We start from the raw sequence: 18,741 nt of genomic DNA, 5'->3' as shown, positions 1-18,741 counted from the left end.
AATTAAATTATTATACATGAAATCAAACTACCTTGTATATTATGTAAAAACAAAAACTTAGATCCTTAAGCATTTTTAAGTTTGTAAAAATTTAAAAACTTAAGTATATTATATATTGGCTATTTAAAAACAATACAAATGAAAGATTTAAATACAAGTAAAATTTACTGTCTTTTAATCAATTTACATAATCATAGGTAGGGAAGAGTCTCGGAGGAAAGGTCTTTCAGTATTAATAGAACTTCTGCGGTTAGAAATGATATTAGACAACAAATATTATTTGTATTTAGTCTTGTATTTGTATTACTTTTAAAAGTTAAGTTTAAATTTATTTGATTATTTCTATTAACCAAAAAAATTTATCTTGTGTATTTGGAAATAGTTTAGATAGTGTTTCTATTTAAATAAGTATTATCAAAGCTATGCGTGACATTATCATTATTAACCTATACAGTAGAGTGTAGATTATCCGAATCAATTGGGGACTGGGGTTGTTCGGAAGATCGATGTTTCGGATAACCGATTATGTACGAAAAAATATATTAATTTATCCCATCTTGACATTTTTCTCCGTTGTGTGTCGCTTCGCCATTGTATCGTTAAAAATTATTTTTTTATTTTGTACGAACAAAATAAATATATTGAAAAATATAAAAACAATAAAAAATTATACTTCAGAAGTTAATTTAGTATCAAAAACGTAAAATATTTGAGTAGCCCAAGACATAGCCAAAGATTGCAGCGCCACAGCATTGGCGAAAATTTAAATTTGCCGACTGGAATTCTTTCGGATGATTGTCTTTCGGATAATCGACGCTCTACTGTAATTTACAAATATAATAATTTTTTTTTTGTATTATGAAGACCACTTCTAAACGACACGAACAATAATCTCTAATAGAGGAAATTTTAAACACAACATAATAAAAAATTTCATTACATTTGTACATCGCAAAAACAACGCATGTAAGTTATATACAAAATATCTACAGAATTATCTGTTATTGGAATTTGTCCATACAATGATTAATTTCAAGGATCGAGGTGTAGTTTTTCACAATATTTGTTGGTGAAGAATGAAGAAAAATCCGACATCGACCCTTTGCAAGATATATATTCGCCTCCAAATGTGGAACCCAACGGCAGTTGCGGTCGCTATCCTGTTTGCGGACGTCACGCTTGCAAGCGTGTTATGTTATAAGCACTGCGATTAGTGCCAATAACAAATAAGAAATGCATTAACTTCTACTGACCGAAAACAATTTTTATCTTGAACCAGTACTAATGCCTGTTCTCCATATTCCGCGTTGTCAAGGTTAGCGATCGCTCGCCTTTACCGACGCCTCGCATGTAGTCGCGCGCTTCGGTGCTCGCTATCGCTCGGATCTCGGCGCCAGGGTGGGAGCAAGCACCTCATACTATCTAAAACTATATAATTTCAAGTACTCCACGAACAGTCAAGTGGGCTACTCGATGCCGGCATAGTCGCTTGGGTTAAATACTTAACCAGTTATCAATAGCTGCCAGATGCCAAATGAATATTGTCAGTCAGCTAAGGGTGCAACTATGCAGATGCGAGCGAGCGAATTTTTCGAGCGAGCAAGAATATGTGGCGAGAAGAGACGAGACGCAATAAATATCAAAACCTGTCAGATATGTGCCAGAACCAGGAATTCGCTCTCGCCAGCGTTATTTCTCGCTTCTCGTTTGTGCAAGGGTTTCCTTTGCGAAAACTAAATCGCTCGCTCTAAATTCGCGTCTGCATAGTAACACCCTAATGTCTTCCATGTACTAAAACTACAATAGAGAATTGGATTACACATTTGTCTCCTAGATAACCTACATTTTAATGTTTATATGTTTTGCCACTAATGAATATAGCAATTTTCACTTTTTACCCGTTCTGGCAATAAAAGTGGCCATAAATGGTTTAGCAATTTTCATTTGTGTCTCTTATAAAGACTCGATTGCTACAGTATTTATGGACAGTACCTACCTACATCCCTGGTTTAGTAAAGATTAGATAGGTATTTACTTAATATTTACTAAACCAGCTCCTCAAATGTCCAAAAATAAAAGGTATCTATTTATCTGTTAATTAAATAACTACTAGTGTAATGAATTATAAAATATTCTTGTAAAACTATATAATATAATTTGTTAATTAGGTATGGGACATACTATATTACAAAGAAACGCAAGTGTTATGCTCAAATTAACATGTCTTTGACAATTTTAGGTCTGCAGGAATGACACCTTTGTCTTTTTTCAAGTTTTGATAAATAAATTACTGTAATTAAGTTAAAAGATATCTACAGGCATTATTCTTGATTTGTAGCCATGTTATTTACATTTCACTAGCTGTGAGAGAGATTATTCTTTATAGTTTGCTAATTACATTTGCTTTTCAAAAACAATGTTATAATACACCATATGTATATATAGTATATAATATTGCTGTATAATAATTAAATTATTATACATGAAATCAAACTACCTTGTATATTATGTAAAAACAAAAACTTAGATCCTTAAGCATTTTTTCAATACAAATAACAAAACAAAAGCAGCAGACTATTTTGTTAAATTATGTAAATGTAATGTGCATATAAAATAAAACATGCTTAATGATGATAATTTTATTTTTGTAACTGTTGCATTATAAAATATATATTATTAATAAAAGTTTTTATTTTTCCTTAGAATGCGGGTTTAAAATAGATGATGAGTCGATTCGAACGTTAAAATTGATTCCGTTTGAAATACTAGAAACAGCAAAAGCTGGTAAGAAATAATTTTATGATATTAAAGTGTTGTACTATTTGAACAAAATACATTATTAAAATCAGCACACCAAGAAGGAGTTGTTGGAATCAAATGAAATTGTACATGTGTGAATATAACAGTGATGTAAGTAAATGGTTACAAAATACAATCAAAAGGATCATTTATTGCAGGAAAAATTACGAATGGAAGGAGGTTCTAGTACACCTCTTGGGCCACCTCTAGCTTGAATACATGTGATACAGGCATACAGGTGATGTATGATGTCCTGCAACATTTTAGTCCTTTCCCTCTCAAACTTGATTAGTTGTTCATATGGTCTTCGATTGAGATGTGTTTCAGAGAGACTCTGTATCACTAGAGGCATCTCTAGTGATACAGAGTCTCTCTGAAACAGTAAACTACAGGATACCTTTACATGCATATTTACATGCTTATTTTATAGGCCAAGAGGGATGCAATTTAATGCTCTTTGCTGGCATTATGCAATGAATCATCACACTATAACTAATCATTTCCATATCTGCCCCATGTAGTGTTAATTTCAGACATTTTTCTTCGAGGGAATTTTTTGGGGAAATATATTCTTATAACAGATTCCCGTTGGTGGGGGCCCCAGTAAGATAATGTGCCACTTAAAATAAACTGTATTCATCAGTATTTTATCATAAAAACAAATATTTTAAATCCACTTTAAGTGATAATTGTCAAGTTTATATTTCATAAATTGATTTCAAATTCAATGAATGATAAATTCAAAAATATTTTTGAATCTTTTGTTTAGTTTATGTAATGTGTAAACTTAAATGCTTACGAGTCTTTAAAATTTATACGGAAACCTTCTTAAAAATATATTGCATATTACAAAAATATTTAAATTAGAACATGTATGACTAATTCATAAAATATATTTCAAATATTGATTAATTAATTTATTTTTCAGGTGAACAAATTGGTAAAATACCTATAACTATTACTTCAAACTCTACAAATTCAGAAAATAAGTTGTCGTGTAGTCCTGAAGAAATAAAGTGTCATTTAGAAAATGAATCAGTAGTAGTAACTTTGGCTAAAGATGTTGTCCATTATCCTGATAAAGTAAGTTATAATATTAATTAATTAATATATTATAAGTCATTGAAAATTCTATGAATAAATGACAATAAAGATAAACGACTTCCAACAACTTAACACTGCGTTGAATAATAACAATCCACGAAAAAACCTTTTTTTACGCGTGTTATGTCACAATTAAATTCCACAAGTACTTTCGACCTCCACCGAGGTCTGCTTCAGGTGGTGAGTGTCGACCCGACCGTTGTAACGATGTTGCCAACGATGTAAATAAATAAACGTGCGCGTCGGGTTTCACCCCTCCGACCGCCATTGCTCGAACTCCTCGAATAAATACTTCCACGCCTGTGCAAGTGTTTCCCCATCCCTGTAGTTGATGCAGTTGCCCCCCATGATAGCTTTGTGAATCTCCCAGGCCTCCAGGTGACGGATGTCACCTGGAGGCCTGGGATCAGACACTTATCAGACACGCGTTCTGCGCGGATCACATCCGTCACCTGGAGGCCTGGGAGATTCACAAAGCTATCATGGGGGGCAACTGCATCAACTACAGGGATGGGGAAACACTTGCACAGGCGTGGAAGTATTTATTCGAGGAGTTCGAGCAAGGGCGGTTAGAGGGGTGAAACCCGACGCGCACATTTATTTATTTACTTCGTTGGCAACATCGTTACGACGATCGGGTCGAAACACGGCCAGTCACCACCTGAAGCAGACCTCGGTGGAGGTCGAAAGTACTTGTGGAATTTAATTGTGACATAACACGCGTAAAAAAAGGTTTTTTCATGGATTGTTATTAATGACAATAAAACATAACAATGATAATTTCAAAACATAATAAATAAAAAAAATTTTAAAAGTTCTATGAAAAATAAATGTAATTCTTATGAGCATATTTTAAAGTTTTATTTTGCTTAAAAGATTTTAGAAATAAATATTATAAAACTTGTTTTACTTAAATTGTTTACCTATAATTGTATTTTTGTACAATACATGTTAAAATGTGAATTGAAGTCAAAACTATTGAAGATATAATATAAAAATACATTTTTTTTATAGAAAAGTTTATATATTGTAGAATTTATCAATCATTTTCTACATTTAATATTCTATATTCAAAATTCTTAAATTGAATTTTGAACATAGAACATTAAAATTATGAATTGGAAACCATATATTAAAATTAATACAGCATATAACAATAAAATTGCTGTATTTATTTTAAGCAATGTAAATCATCTAAAACTTATTTCTCTTAAATATAAATAAACCAAATTGATTTCAGAAATTAATGTCAGATTATCATTTGCAATACAATAATTTTGGCATAAGAAAAAGCCTTCTTTGAAAGATATGCAGTAAAATCTGTCCAAAATGGAACCTGAATATAAAGGAAACTTGCCTAAATGGAAAAAATTCTTTAGAATGGAATAATTTTCTATGTTAAAAAGAACCTGTTCAAAACATTATCTTGCTAAACTGAAAAATATTCTATACTATGTGATTCTGGTTTATACAGGTTTTACTGTATTATAAATTATTTATAATTCAATTAAATTTATGAAATTACAATTAAATAATAAATTTGACTTTATAACATATATGTTATGATTAACATAGCATTTAATTTCTTTGCATTTTTAGCTTTTTTATGAAAAAAATGTTTTTAATTTAATATTTTTCAGTCAAAGATTACATTGAGCTGTAACTTGCAATGTAAATCAGAAGACAATCAGGTAATATTTTATAATGAAATATTCTCTCTATGTAATGAGTTTTATATATTTTTTAAAAATCATTTCAAAACATAAATGATGAAGCAAAATTGTAATATGAAAAATTTATTTATTGCATGATTATATTTTTAAATACCGGTGCATTTATTTACAGTCAAACCCTGCTTTTCCACCTGTTTATCTAGATTTCTGGAATATTCAGATTGGCTTAAATAGTCATTTCTTTTTAAATTTTTACACATTTTGTGGAAAAATTATTTCTTTTTAATGTAGCCCAGGGATTGCTAATTGTACAGACTTAGCACACTTTGTAGATTAACTGATGAAACAGTCAGAGATCAAGTTCAAAAATATATGCTTTATTAATATTAGAAATGCATTTCAGACTCATAGTCCCTTATGAGTGCAAACAAAAAAAATTACTTTCTGAAATATTTGTGAGATCATGGAAACATTATTTACAACCTTAATATGTACCGAAGAAGCAATCTCACATTTTCAAGATCAAAATACATATTATTTGTATGCACTGTGCAATTTGTATGCAATTTTACTGACTTAAACTCTGCTCAAAAACATCTGATTCCAGCAACTCTAACTCTACAATACTGCTTGGAACACAAGTTTTTATAATATTTGTCCATCAATTGTATGTTGTGATTAGTCTCAATCCCTCATCCTTACTTCCTGATTGGTCTTTTACATATTTCCAGGGATAATTCAAGATCAATTCAGCCCACAGAAAATCTCGACACTGATTTCCAATCCCAACTAGAGATGTTTACTGATGTGTAAAGTAGGGATTTTCAGGTCAACCATCTTCCACGTATAGGATGGAAATGAAATAAAAGAAAGATCCATAAAATCTTTCCTTATAAAAGTCCTGATGCTAGTTAGGATAAAATTTAATTGCATCCTAACTCAAAAATCTATTATCTTCCAAGTGGAAGAAGATATATTTAGAAATTTGACCAGAATTTTAGGAGGGTTTAGTTTTAGATGTTAACAACATGAAATACGTGGATTACATGAATTTCATGGCCAACAATAGAGTTAGGAATCAATCAGTTAAGCAACAATTAATTAAGAACATATAGATTTTAATAAATAAATATATAGATATCTATCATACATACATACATACATACATTAAATGGAGGTTCAATAAAAACTATGTTATGAATAAAAATAATAATATTTCATCTTGATACTCTTACAAGAGAGAGGACTTCAAATCCTAAACCACTAAATCTATCCTGATAAGAGAAAGTTTACATATTTGAGTTAAACTTAATACCATCATTTCAGCTCCTTATTTTCTTCTGAGTCTTTTACGGGGCTGATCATGGTTTCCTGCATTTGGTGAGAAACTCTTTTAGTCCAGACATGAATTTTCTTGAGTTCGGTTTCCCAGTTCAACAATTGACCATTTGTCTTTGGCCCTATTTATAGGATTTTAATCGTCCAATGATTAGGGATGATTTGAGTCACCTGAAGAGAGAAGCAACAAGGAACCTCCTTCTTGAGTTGATATCAAAGTCAACATCTCTTCTCAGGAACTTCCTTCTAAATCAAAAGAAAGTTCCTCTGACTTATAACTACAAATAAAAATGGTTGTTGTTTGTCAAATTTTTAAATTTTATCAATTTAAGCTAAAAGTATCGGCTCCAGATTCTCACACTGATCTTGGGATTACATACAGTGACCTCTCACTTATATGTCTCTCATTTAACCAACTCTCTCAGTTATGAGACATTTTTCACTGGTTGTGACAGAAGCCTAGGGGGAGATAATGTTTAAAGTCTCTCATTTGAATGACACTTTCAGTTCTACTCCCCTACAAATAGTTTAGACTAAAGTATTTTTCCCTCACTTTACTATTATGATTGTCAATCACAAGAACTGAATGGGTTACTTTGTAATAAATCATACAGGTGTTCTCGAAGATAAGAAAACAGAGATGATTATCATACTGGACATAAATGTTTTTAGAAAGAGAATGGCTGCTGACTATATGTTTAAATGATAAAACAAGTGGTAATGTCATTAATATCAGTTTATTTTCAATCATTAAAAATATTTTCAGTATGTAATTTAGATTTTAATTTTAATTACCTCACTAATTTTGGTTTACTTGAATTTTCATTAATCCAGATTGGGTCCAATTCCAATTGAGCCTGATAAATGGGATTTGACTATTTATTTTTAATAAAAACTAGACAACAGTTTGACTTACACTGAAGATGGATAGATATGTTTAAAATGAATTTATGTCATACATTGTATATCAAAATATAATAGATGAAAGGATTTCATATAAGTTTAATCACATACAAAAAACTAAATAAAAAATAAAATACAGTTTAAATGAAACATAAGTAAAAGCTCTTTCACCTTCAATATTTGAAAGTAAATATTCAAATGGAAGATTTTATATAAAACAGAAAATAAATTCAAATGTTAGTAGATTTATAACAATAAAATGAACAAAAAATAATAATAATCATTTTAAATTAAACCAAATTGAAATAAAATTAATTTAAATAGCAAAAAAAAGTAATATTAAAAATCTCAGATCTTTTGTTTGATCCTTTCAAAATTACATTTTTTTTCCCTTCCTGTCTCAACTTGTTGATGACTGGCCTGTTGTTTCCAATAGTGCTTTATAGTTTCATAGAACCCAGGCAAATTTGAATTAAGAGGTTTCATGCGCAGTGTTAAAATTAATTAATTAACTTCAGATATTTTTCTTCTGGGAAATTTTTGGGGAAATATTTTGTAATATGTAAAAGATTGGTTTGAGGCTCCTTGTTGGTATAGATCCCAGACAAGTGCCATTTTTGCCTGTAGACTAATGCACCACTAGTTGTTTCATTTACATATTGCAAAACACGTGTCTTTTATATATTACATTTATTTTTAACAGAAAACACACATCCAATATGGATTTATATTTTTTGTATTCATCTTCATGCTGTTTGATTAAAAGTGAATAAAAAATGCCAACTAGAAATAGTAGAAGAGCTTCCTTCTTGAATCTGACCAAGCTTCATTTAATCCAAATTTTCTTTTATTTTTGTTATTTATGTGATCAAAAGTCATTTTTGTGTGAAATGTCATTTCACACAAAAAAAATGAAACAAACAAACAAACAGCACATGCAGTTTGTTTGTGCATTTTGAATGTAAATGTAACAATCTGGTTATCTAAATAAATTTTCTTAAGTTTTGAAACTTTATTATAAGTTAGGGATTTAATTTAGAACTACAATTTTATTTTTTGACATTTGATAAAAATGCTCTGTTATATTATCTATTAAACATATAGTCTCTCTAGCTCCTAAGAAATTGTTTTTTTCATTTTTATTATAAAATTAGTAAATAAACTTTAAAAAATTCATTTCTTAATTTTAAATCTTGATGATTTTAGAGAGGGAATAAAATTCTTTAATAATTATATCAATAATTTAAATTTATAATAATTGAAGTTTATGTTGTTGTTCTGTTTTCAGGATTTAGAATATCTGTTTCATGTTAAAATTAAAGATGTAAACAATAATCATCCTACATTTGGAAAGAAAGTTTATGAATTTAATGTACTAGAAGTAAGTGTATATAAAGTATTAATTATTTTTGTATTATTTTGTTGTATTAGGAAAAGGATCTGTTCAGTTATGACAATTTGTTCATCTATTTCTGCTTAAGATAATTTGAATATCGTATTTTTGAAATATACTTTAGAAGAAAATTCAAGATATAATGGAAAAAAACATTATAAAGTAAAAGATAAATAATTCAAATGTTTCAAAATATTTCTGATAAACCCAAATACAGGAAATTCTTGCTAGTTTGAAATACTGGAGACAAAATATTTGAATTATCTGAAATATAATATGAACAAACTCAAGGTAAACAGCACATGTTCAGTGAGAACCTCACAGGTTGCCTGATAACCTTGTGGAGAAGGTTAATATACCAAGGTATATTATGTCTATATGTGGGTAGAAAAATGAGGACTTCACAATATAATCATTAGAAAATTGGTAACACATTTATTTATATACACCTTAGGCATCAAATAGCACAACATTATGATGTACAAGGGTTAGACACTACGCTTAAATGATTACAATTTTTCAATTTTTTTTGACAAATCAAATGAGTATATCATGTGAAAGTGAGCATAGACAAAATATATTTACAGTATATAATGACACATGTAACTCAATCCTCCTGGCGCAGAACAGGGGATCTTTCTAGTTATCAATCTTCTCTTTCTTAGAATATCGTACACATCCACCATGTGCTCTTAGACAAAGTGTATTAAAATTTACAGTCCTCTTAATTTTATTAATCTTCTTCATGAATATCTTCTAAATATCTCGGCCTTACCATTCATACTCGGTGATTAGTATTTCTTTGATTACCTTCACTTGATGATAACTTGGATTCCCTTATAGTCCATCCAAAAGCACCAAGGAACAAATGAAAAAAGATCTTCACTCAGGTTGTACGCTCCTTTTTATAGTTCCCTCTATCTGGGGATCTTTTCTGTCATGTGGTCTAAAGGTTAGCCAATAGGCAGCATGTAGCTGCATGACCGATAACTGGTGAAATGTGACAAAATGAACCACACATGATATAACAAAAGAAAAAAAAACCGGCACAGCTAACAAAACACCAATACAAAAAACAAAACAAACAAGATAAAAATAATTACAACAGTCACGTAGCACTACAACCTTTTTAAAAAATAAAGTAAAATTCTTTGAAATGTAGCCCAAATTATTTTTAAAGTGGCCCAAAAAGTAATAATTCATGGTACCCAAAAGTAGTAGCTTAGAGCACTACAAATATCTCAATTTGCTACTTGTAGTGCAATCTTGCATTTCCGAAACCCAGCCATATTTTTGAAATAAGAGAAAAAAAGAATATCTGTATGTAAGATGACACCTGAAAATGTGTTACTGTAAAAGCAAAGTCATATTGACCAGATTAGAGTTATTATTTGTCTATTGCTCTCTTAAAGCATGGAGGCACTTTGATCTAAACAAACAAGTTAACATAGGCATATCACAGTTTGGACAGAATTTTCACTTTGAATTATGATGTAGCTGTATTTTGAACTAATCAAATTCCTTAACATGTAAATCTCAATATTCCCAACCAGGACAAAAGTACAATTATGAACTAATGAGATTTTGAATTATCCGAGTTCAAATTAACAAGGATTTCTTGTATTGTTTTTAATAACTGAATATGAGAATAAACAATGAAAATATCTTTTAATAATCAAATATATGATCAACGTATTTTGCCATAAATTTAATGTATCGTTTTTCAGCAATTGATTTAAAACTGTGCAACATACAAAGTGCACTAAAATATTTACCCAAGTTTTATAACTTTTTGAGTATAAATTAGAATAAGAGGAAAAAGTTCACCAGATTTTAATTTTAAGATTTGATTATACAGTGTATTTATAAAAAAAATTCCTGGAAGTGGGAGATAGATTCTTCCTGGAAGTGGGAGATAGAGCTTGTTTAGATAAGCAAAAAATATAGAGTAACATATTTGCAAATTTGCAATAGTTACCAAAATATTTGAGGTTAAAGTTTTGCCAAATGATACTAGAATGGACCACCATTACACACCTGCTAACTGTTGACCTATGACTGAAAAAGGAAAGACATATTGAAAGGCAATCACAAAAAGTGATCTTTATGGTTATTTTTGTTCCTCTAAACTGGCAACACTGGAATTCTAAAACAACCTTGAGATGTCTTTTTACTGAAATATTTCTGCTTTATTTCACACAAAACTTTCAGTAAAAAAGACTTGCATTTTAGGAAGAAACTATTGCATATTTTCATTTTAAAAAGTTTGGTTCAATAATTCTATGTTTAAACTATCATTTTTCAGATATACATCTTTAAAATGATAGTTTAAATAGTGATAACAATAGCACAATAATAGTTAACAATATCTTTCACAGGTTTCCAACAGTACCTAATGTTGCAAATTCAAAGTGCAAACATTTTCAGCCCCATTCAGTGGCCAACTTCATGCATTTTCACCAAAGACATATATTGGCAGTCAAACTTTTCAAATATTCTGTAATTTTTTCAAATTTGTCACTAGTTTTGAACTTGTATTACAATTTTAATATTTTTAAATCATATTTTTAAGTAATGAATTAATGTCTGTATATGTAGTCTGTGTTTGGAAGAGTCCACTAGAAGCTGTAAGTTTTTTTAGGGTCTAAGGAAAAATCTCCAGCTCCCATTGCAATGGCCCTGTGGGTAATACTATAATTGACTTATGGCTATACAAGAATTATTATACCGTACAAAATTTTATATTTTTTCATGATAAAATCACAAGGATTTATATTCGATTCAAACCTGAATTTTCCTAAAATTTTTATTGTCTTTCTTCATAATTACCAACATTAAGAAGTAAAATTTTAGGAAGGGTAAAAGGGTAAAATTCAATGCCAGCTCATTGGTAACTTGGAACTGAGGTGAAACAGATTTTTGCTGTCCCTGCATCCAGAATGGTTGCAATAGGAAGCACTTCTAATGGTAGGATTTTTGTGTGAACAATTTATAAACAACTTAATATATTTACTGTATTTGGCTTATTATTTTTATTTATTTTTTTCCTTTTAAACATTTTTTACCTCTCATTTTGCCAGCCTTTTCACTTTGCTGCTTGAGATAGTTGTCTTATCACCTTGCGCATTTAGTCAGCTAGTAAAACTGTGTGTATAAATAAATAATGTATAAATTGATTAGAGATGGGCAGTAGTTAACTACTCTCAACATAGTTAATTGATAGTTACAATTACTGTCCCAATTTAATAATTAAATTACTAGTTTACCACTTGTTTGGTTTCAGCTACTCTAATAATTCTTTTTAATTTACTATAATTTTGCCTTATTGTAATCTGTTGTCTTAAGCAGAGTGAACACATCTTGAGTTTTTATTCAAATTCATTGTGATTAGTTATGAAGNATAGTCCGACGTTTTTTAATCCGACATGCTCAGTAGTCCGACGCACCTCCCGTAAAGGTACCCGTCCCCGTTACGTGTCTGCATGCACAGAAGCATGTTGCGATGTGAATCTCCCCATCCAATTCTTACTCGATGACACACATTTCGTGTGTTTTATGTGAGCAGTTCTGTTCAAACAGTTGGAGTAGAGAATATTGTAAGTTACTGCTAGCAAAACAATGCAAAATATATAATTATTTTCGGTAATCCGGACACTTTTGGTAATCTGACACACCTTTGGTCCCATACCTGTCGGATTATCGAGGGACAACTGTATTTATTATTTTACAACTTTGTTTGCTTTGGTTTCATTTATGACTAACATTACATTATAATATACCATAGGATATTAATTTTAAAAAGACAAACTATTGTTAATAAAAATTTAAAATTTATCAGTTTAGTTTCAAGATTATGCAAATTTAAAGAAATCTGTATATTAAAATAAAAAACTTTTGCTACCTGAAAATGTGCTTTGCCTGCAGTAGATTTGTTTGAAACATTTAATGTTAAGTTCAGTTAAATTTATGCCAATATATTGTTTGTTTTGTTGAATTTAATATTCTCTACATCCTTAAATTACCTTATATTTAGCATTAAACTGACTTTAGAAAAGAATAAATAAATTGGTAGGGGATTTGTCAGGAGAATAAGAAAGGTGTGTTAGTTCTATAATTCAGGCTTTATCAAAAGTTTTTAATCATTACAGAATGAGATCACACAAAAACCAGTTTCTTTTTCCAGAAAAGAAATTTTATTATTTTAATTATTTTAAACAAATGTTCTAAAGTTTGTACATAGTATTTTTTATTCAGAACAAGTTTTTAACTTGATAGAATAAANTAGAAATAGTAGAAGAGCTTCCTTCTTGAATCTGACCAAGCTTCATTTAATCCAAATTTTCTTTTATTTTTGTTATTTATGTGATCAAAAGTCATTTTTGTGTGAAATGTCATTTCACACAAAAAAAATGAAACAAACAAACAAACAGCACATGCAGTTTGTTTGTGCATTTTGAATGTAAATGTAACAATCTGGTTATCTAAATAAATTTTCTTAAGTTTTGAAACTTTATTATAAGTTAGGGATTTAATTTAGAACTACAATTTTATTTTTTGACATTTGATAAAAATGCTCTGTTATATTATCTATTAAACATATAGTCTCTCTAGCTCCTAAGAAATTGTTTTTTTCATTTTTATTATAAAATTAGTAAATAAACTTTAAAAAATTCATTTGCTATTTTTTTGAAGTAGAGATTATTTAGCATAAATTTGCAAAATGTTTGTGAGAATATTTGATTTCTTTTGAAATTTCAAACATTTTCTAAGCTTCAGTGGTCCAAAGCAGAAAAAAACTGAATTGTCAATATTTTATGGTAATATACAAAATACACAAGATATATTTTCTATATTTCTTTCCTGGCTGCTATATAATATAACAGAGGGAAAGTATGGCAATTGGTCAAAAAATGACAACTTCTCCAGATTTTTACATTGTCAGACTCAGGACCTTGAAACACCAAGAAATGCATAAAAAAAATTCAGAGATAATTTCTATATGTATGGATGTTAGTGTGTGTGGAGGCATAATTTTGTTCACCTTGTTTGAAGCTTAATAACTCCTGTGCTTTTTGTTGAAAATTTCTGAAATTTTGCAAGGAAAATCTCCTTACAATATTTGTTCAGAAGGTTGTTAGGAAGATTGATGCTATTAAATTTTGGTGATTAAAGGTCGAGGGGTGGGGAGATAATGGGGGTTCTTGTGTATCTCCAGTAAGGTTGGACTTAATGACAATTTTACTCATTATTGTAAGCTCAACAAAAAGGGGGATAACTTTAATTATGCATCAGAGATGGCTAAGGGCATTCGTTTATATGGGTGGTGTGACAGAGACAGTGATGACAAGTGTCTTCATGGAGAAACCATTTATTTTTATGAAAAGTTCTTATATAGTCTGCTGATTAATTAGTCTTTTGGTAACAGTTCCTTTCAATGTAGGAGAGCAATGTGGCTTTGATCTTCTAGGTGTTTCATTGACATGTCATAGCTCTGGGGCAGACAAGAAAGTTCTTGGATCAGGAACATGGACTGGTAGGCAACAGAGTTGTGGTGTTCCCACAAAGAGGACGGCACAAAGTGAGAACAATTGGCTATCCAAGAGAGAGAGAAACTGCCTAATCTGACCTTGAATTTGGGGTTTTTATAGAGTTTTGTGGCACTTGGTCGTTTTCTGATTGGTTCTAAATTTCCCATCACACTCCTCGATTGGTCCCTTTATCATCTCCAGGTGAAAACCGAGACCATTTCAGGTCATAGGAAAGGTCCATTTCTGAAAATTTACCCTATGCTATCCTTTGACTCTGACCAGGAGATGTTGATGGAACTAAGAAGCCTGTACTCATATTTAACTTGTTATATCTATCTTTTACATCTTAGAATTCTAACAATTGTATGCAATGTTATCCCAATCATCAAACCTCCCCTTTTGTCCAATTTATCCTAATATTGGCCTACTGTTTACGAGCGCTGGTGTCAAGGCTCGATCTCTCAGTTGATGTTGGTATATCATCTAACACCTGTAAGAGTCATCTGGTAATGGCCTTTCTCACCTTTTTCATCACATTACTTGGATAGCTACATTTCTCTCTCTCCTACATAGCTTACACAATCTTTGTTCTGATTTAACTGTAACAATTGTCTTCTTTTATATAATATGCAATTAATTTGATTTTGAACCTTGTCTGGAACCTCAAATTATTAGCATTTACAATTTTTTATAAAACTCATCCCTACTCTCAAAATTAAGCTTTTTGCCATTTTATAATAGTTAAAAATATAAAAAATTGTTAATAATAAAATATCATAATGGATGGTAATATCAAATGCTGCCAGGAAAGTTAAGCAATTCATTGCTGAATTTTTTTTTAATTTCAGGGACTAAGTAATAATAATAATAANAAAAGATTTATTGAACAAATATCCACCAAACCAGTGTCAAAAAATGAAATAATCATTTCATTTTTAGACTTAATATATAATTTTAGATTTTTAAATACATAAAAATAATATACTCTTAAAACTTAATTGATTAAATTATATAAATTATATTGTTTCATTTTCTAGTTGACTCCTATTAATAAAGAAGTAAATTCAGAATTAATTACTGTTCATGATGATGATTTTGAAATGAAAAATTCACAAATTGTTGTATCAATAATTGTAAGTAAATAACATGATTAAATTATTTTACAATTAAATTTATAGTATAAAAATAAAAATTAAAACAAACTGCTTTGCTGGAGTTCATGTTAATTTACAAATTATTTTCTAGTACTTTTTAACAAGTCCATCATCAGAAGACAATTACAATACAAATACAAATGAATTAGCTTAGTAACTGTTTCCTAAGTCTACAAAACGACTAGATGTTACATCAATGATCTATGATTATTGTCACCCACTCCTAACTACCTATTCCTTACCAAGAAAACTACTTCATATCTCCCTCATCCACATATGCAACATTACTTATTCACTGTATGCATTTCTCATATCAGCAAAAATAATGACGAAAACTAACAGTAAGACACATTAGACACAAAATACCAAAAACTTCAACCTCTCTGCAGAAATAGTCTCACCTTAATTAGCCCTAAACATTACATATTTATTAATAATTATTTATGAGCCATTTCCAAGCATTTAATAATTTTTCACAGTCTCTTTCATTAATTATTTTCTCTATCAAACTCCTTTAATGTATCCATGTTTTTCAGCAATCTCCAAGCTACCTTTTTCTTTTATTTCTTCCAACATTCTCATCTCTTCCCACTTATCTTGCTTTTTTTTTGTTAGGGGCTTTTTGACATAGCATGGATAGTGTCTTTTCTTGTCCTGACATCTCTCTTCTATGTTTCTGTAGCCTCTACACAAATTTTATTCACCTCTTGAACTTGTAGTTGTTTTCACATTAAATAAAATTATAGTTTTATGTCTTATAATTTCTAAATTTTAAATTATATTTATAAATATAATTGTATAGTAATCACACTTATCTGTCCATTATTAAAAATTAAATGAATTTATTTAAAAAGCATATTTATCAATTGGTATTTTTTAATTAAAAAAATTCAGCTTATTCTTCTGTAGAATTATCTATTTTTTAGTATTAAATTTTAAATAAAAAATGTTTGTTTTTTTATTTATTCTAAAGCTTTCCAGATTTACAGGATTCTGAACTCTGGGCAGTCCAGCAGTCCTTAAGACATTGCATTGAAAAATAGCAGTAAAAAAATACATCTTTGAAACTCCAGCAACTCATTTATTCAGAACAAATGTTTTTGGCTATGTTTAAAGGCCTTTTCCAGATTGCTTTTTAATTGGACATCAAATGTGNTACATCTTTGAAACTCCAGCAACTCATTTATTCAGAACAAATGTTTTTGGCTATGTTTAAAGGCCTTTTCCAGATTGCTTTTTAATTGGACATCAAATGTGACATCAAATGTGTAAACATTTGATGTCCAATTAAAAAGTACAGTAACATACATGCAAATTCAAACTTTGCATTACTCAAACAAATTTTTTCAGAAAATTGTACAATAATTCAAAATTTTTTGACAATAGAAAAATTATAATTAATTAAAAGCATTTCAGTATCTAGAAATCTTTGCAATATTATGCATTACATTATAGTAATGGAGATGTTGGTTAAGTTTTGTGCAACTCTCTTCTCACAGTAATGGTTGAAGCCTTACAATAGTAATATATTTATTTTATACCTTTAATTTGATGAAATTTCTAGTTTAACAGCTATTGTTTTAGTTTACTTTTTAAAGATAATTTTATAATTAATAAAAAAGTTAATTTAGTTCAAATTTTAATTAAGAACAATGATGATGGGGTATTTGAACTTATGCAACATCCTTCTTCTGCTCACAACAAGAAGAATTTTTACATTATCTTAAAAAAACGACTAAATTATAACAAAAAGTCTTGTTATGAATTAAAGTTGTTTGCAGNCATGTAAATACAAATAGTGAATTTAACACAGTTAATGTCCAAATTGAATAAAAATTTTAATACAGATAGTTCTAATTTGTTGTAATGAACGTTAATTATATTTAAATCAGTATAGAATGCCATTTGAGATTAAAACTTTGCAAATTTTTAAATTTGGATAATAATATAATGAAATAAACTAGATAATAGATTTTTAATTAATTTTTTTTTTTTAATTTCTATTACTTGTGACTTATCAATTTACCTAAAAATAACTTCTACTCAAAATAATCTGTATAATATGAATATAGACAAATGATATAAAAGTAACTTCTACCATTTTTGATATTTATTAAATATAATTAATAATCATTGATGAAACAATAATTAATTATTAAGATTAAGATGTAAAATTAATATTGTTTACTCTAATAATATAGCATATACCATGATTATGAATTGACTTATTTAAAAATGATTGCACTCAATTATAAACTGAAAATAATTTCATTTTAATCAAAACAAAAGTTAAAATTTAGTTCTCTTTTCAGAAAATCAATATATTTATGTGAATAACTCTACAGGTGCAATACATTTACTAGACAATGCATCTTCACTACCCAAATCTTTTTCTGTTGATTTTACAGTCAAAACTCAATTTTTGCATTTGTCTAATAATTTTCAGGTAAAAAATTTATAATTTTATTTTAAAAAATTTTTAAATTATTTCTATTTTATATTTTTATACAACTCTGAGTCACATTCCATATTAACAGAATTGATTATTTTAAAAGATCCCCCATTAAAACACAAACAAAATCTTCAAATTCACTTTCAATTCACAGTGCATTTTAGAATTGAGGCAATATGATATTATAAATTACTGTACATTGTAAAGTTTTGTTAAGTAATATGCTAGAGAAATAATATACAAATGCCACAGAATAGGTAATGTTTGGCAGCTGTATTTTTCTATACTCTTTTGCATATAGGACTACAGTTACATTTCTTTTAATGTTTCTTTATAATATGAATTTAATAGCACTAGGTTTTTGGCTTTATGGAGGGCAAACAGCCTGTCTGAAATG

At 29.1% G+C, this 18,741-nt stretch overlaps 1 protein-coding gene across 1 annotated transcript; it reads left to right on the top strand.

Moving 5' to 3' along the window:
- The first annotated feature begins 1,284 nt into the window (after window positions 1-1,284).
- On the top strand, window positions 1,285-17,681 carry LOC111619493 (cadherin-19-like). The gene is made up of 7 exons (XM_023361221.1): window positions 1,285-1,315; window positions 2,704-2,784; window positions 3,728-3,882; window positions 5,544-5,594; window positions 9,106-9,198; window positions 15,776-15,871; window positions 17,541-17,681. Exons 1-7 carry the CDS (start codon window positions 1,285-1,287, stop codon window positions 17,679-17,681), a joined length of 648 nt encoding a protein of 215 aa, XP_023216989.1.
- Window positions 17,682-18,741: the final 1,060 nt, after the last annotated feature.

This window comes from Centruroides sculpturatus, unplaced genomic scaffold (genome assembly GCF_000671375.1).
Source record: "Centruroides sculpturatus isolate CEXI.00-Female unplaced genomic scaffold, Cexi_2.0 scaffold185, whole genome shotgun sequence".
Taxonomy (NCBI): Eukaryota; Metazoa; Arthropoda; class Arachnida; order Scorpiones; family Buthidae; genus Centruroides; species Centruroides sculpturatus.
This window is presented reverse-complemented; position numbering and strand designations above follow the sequence as displayed.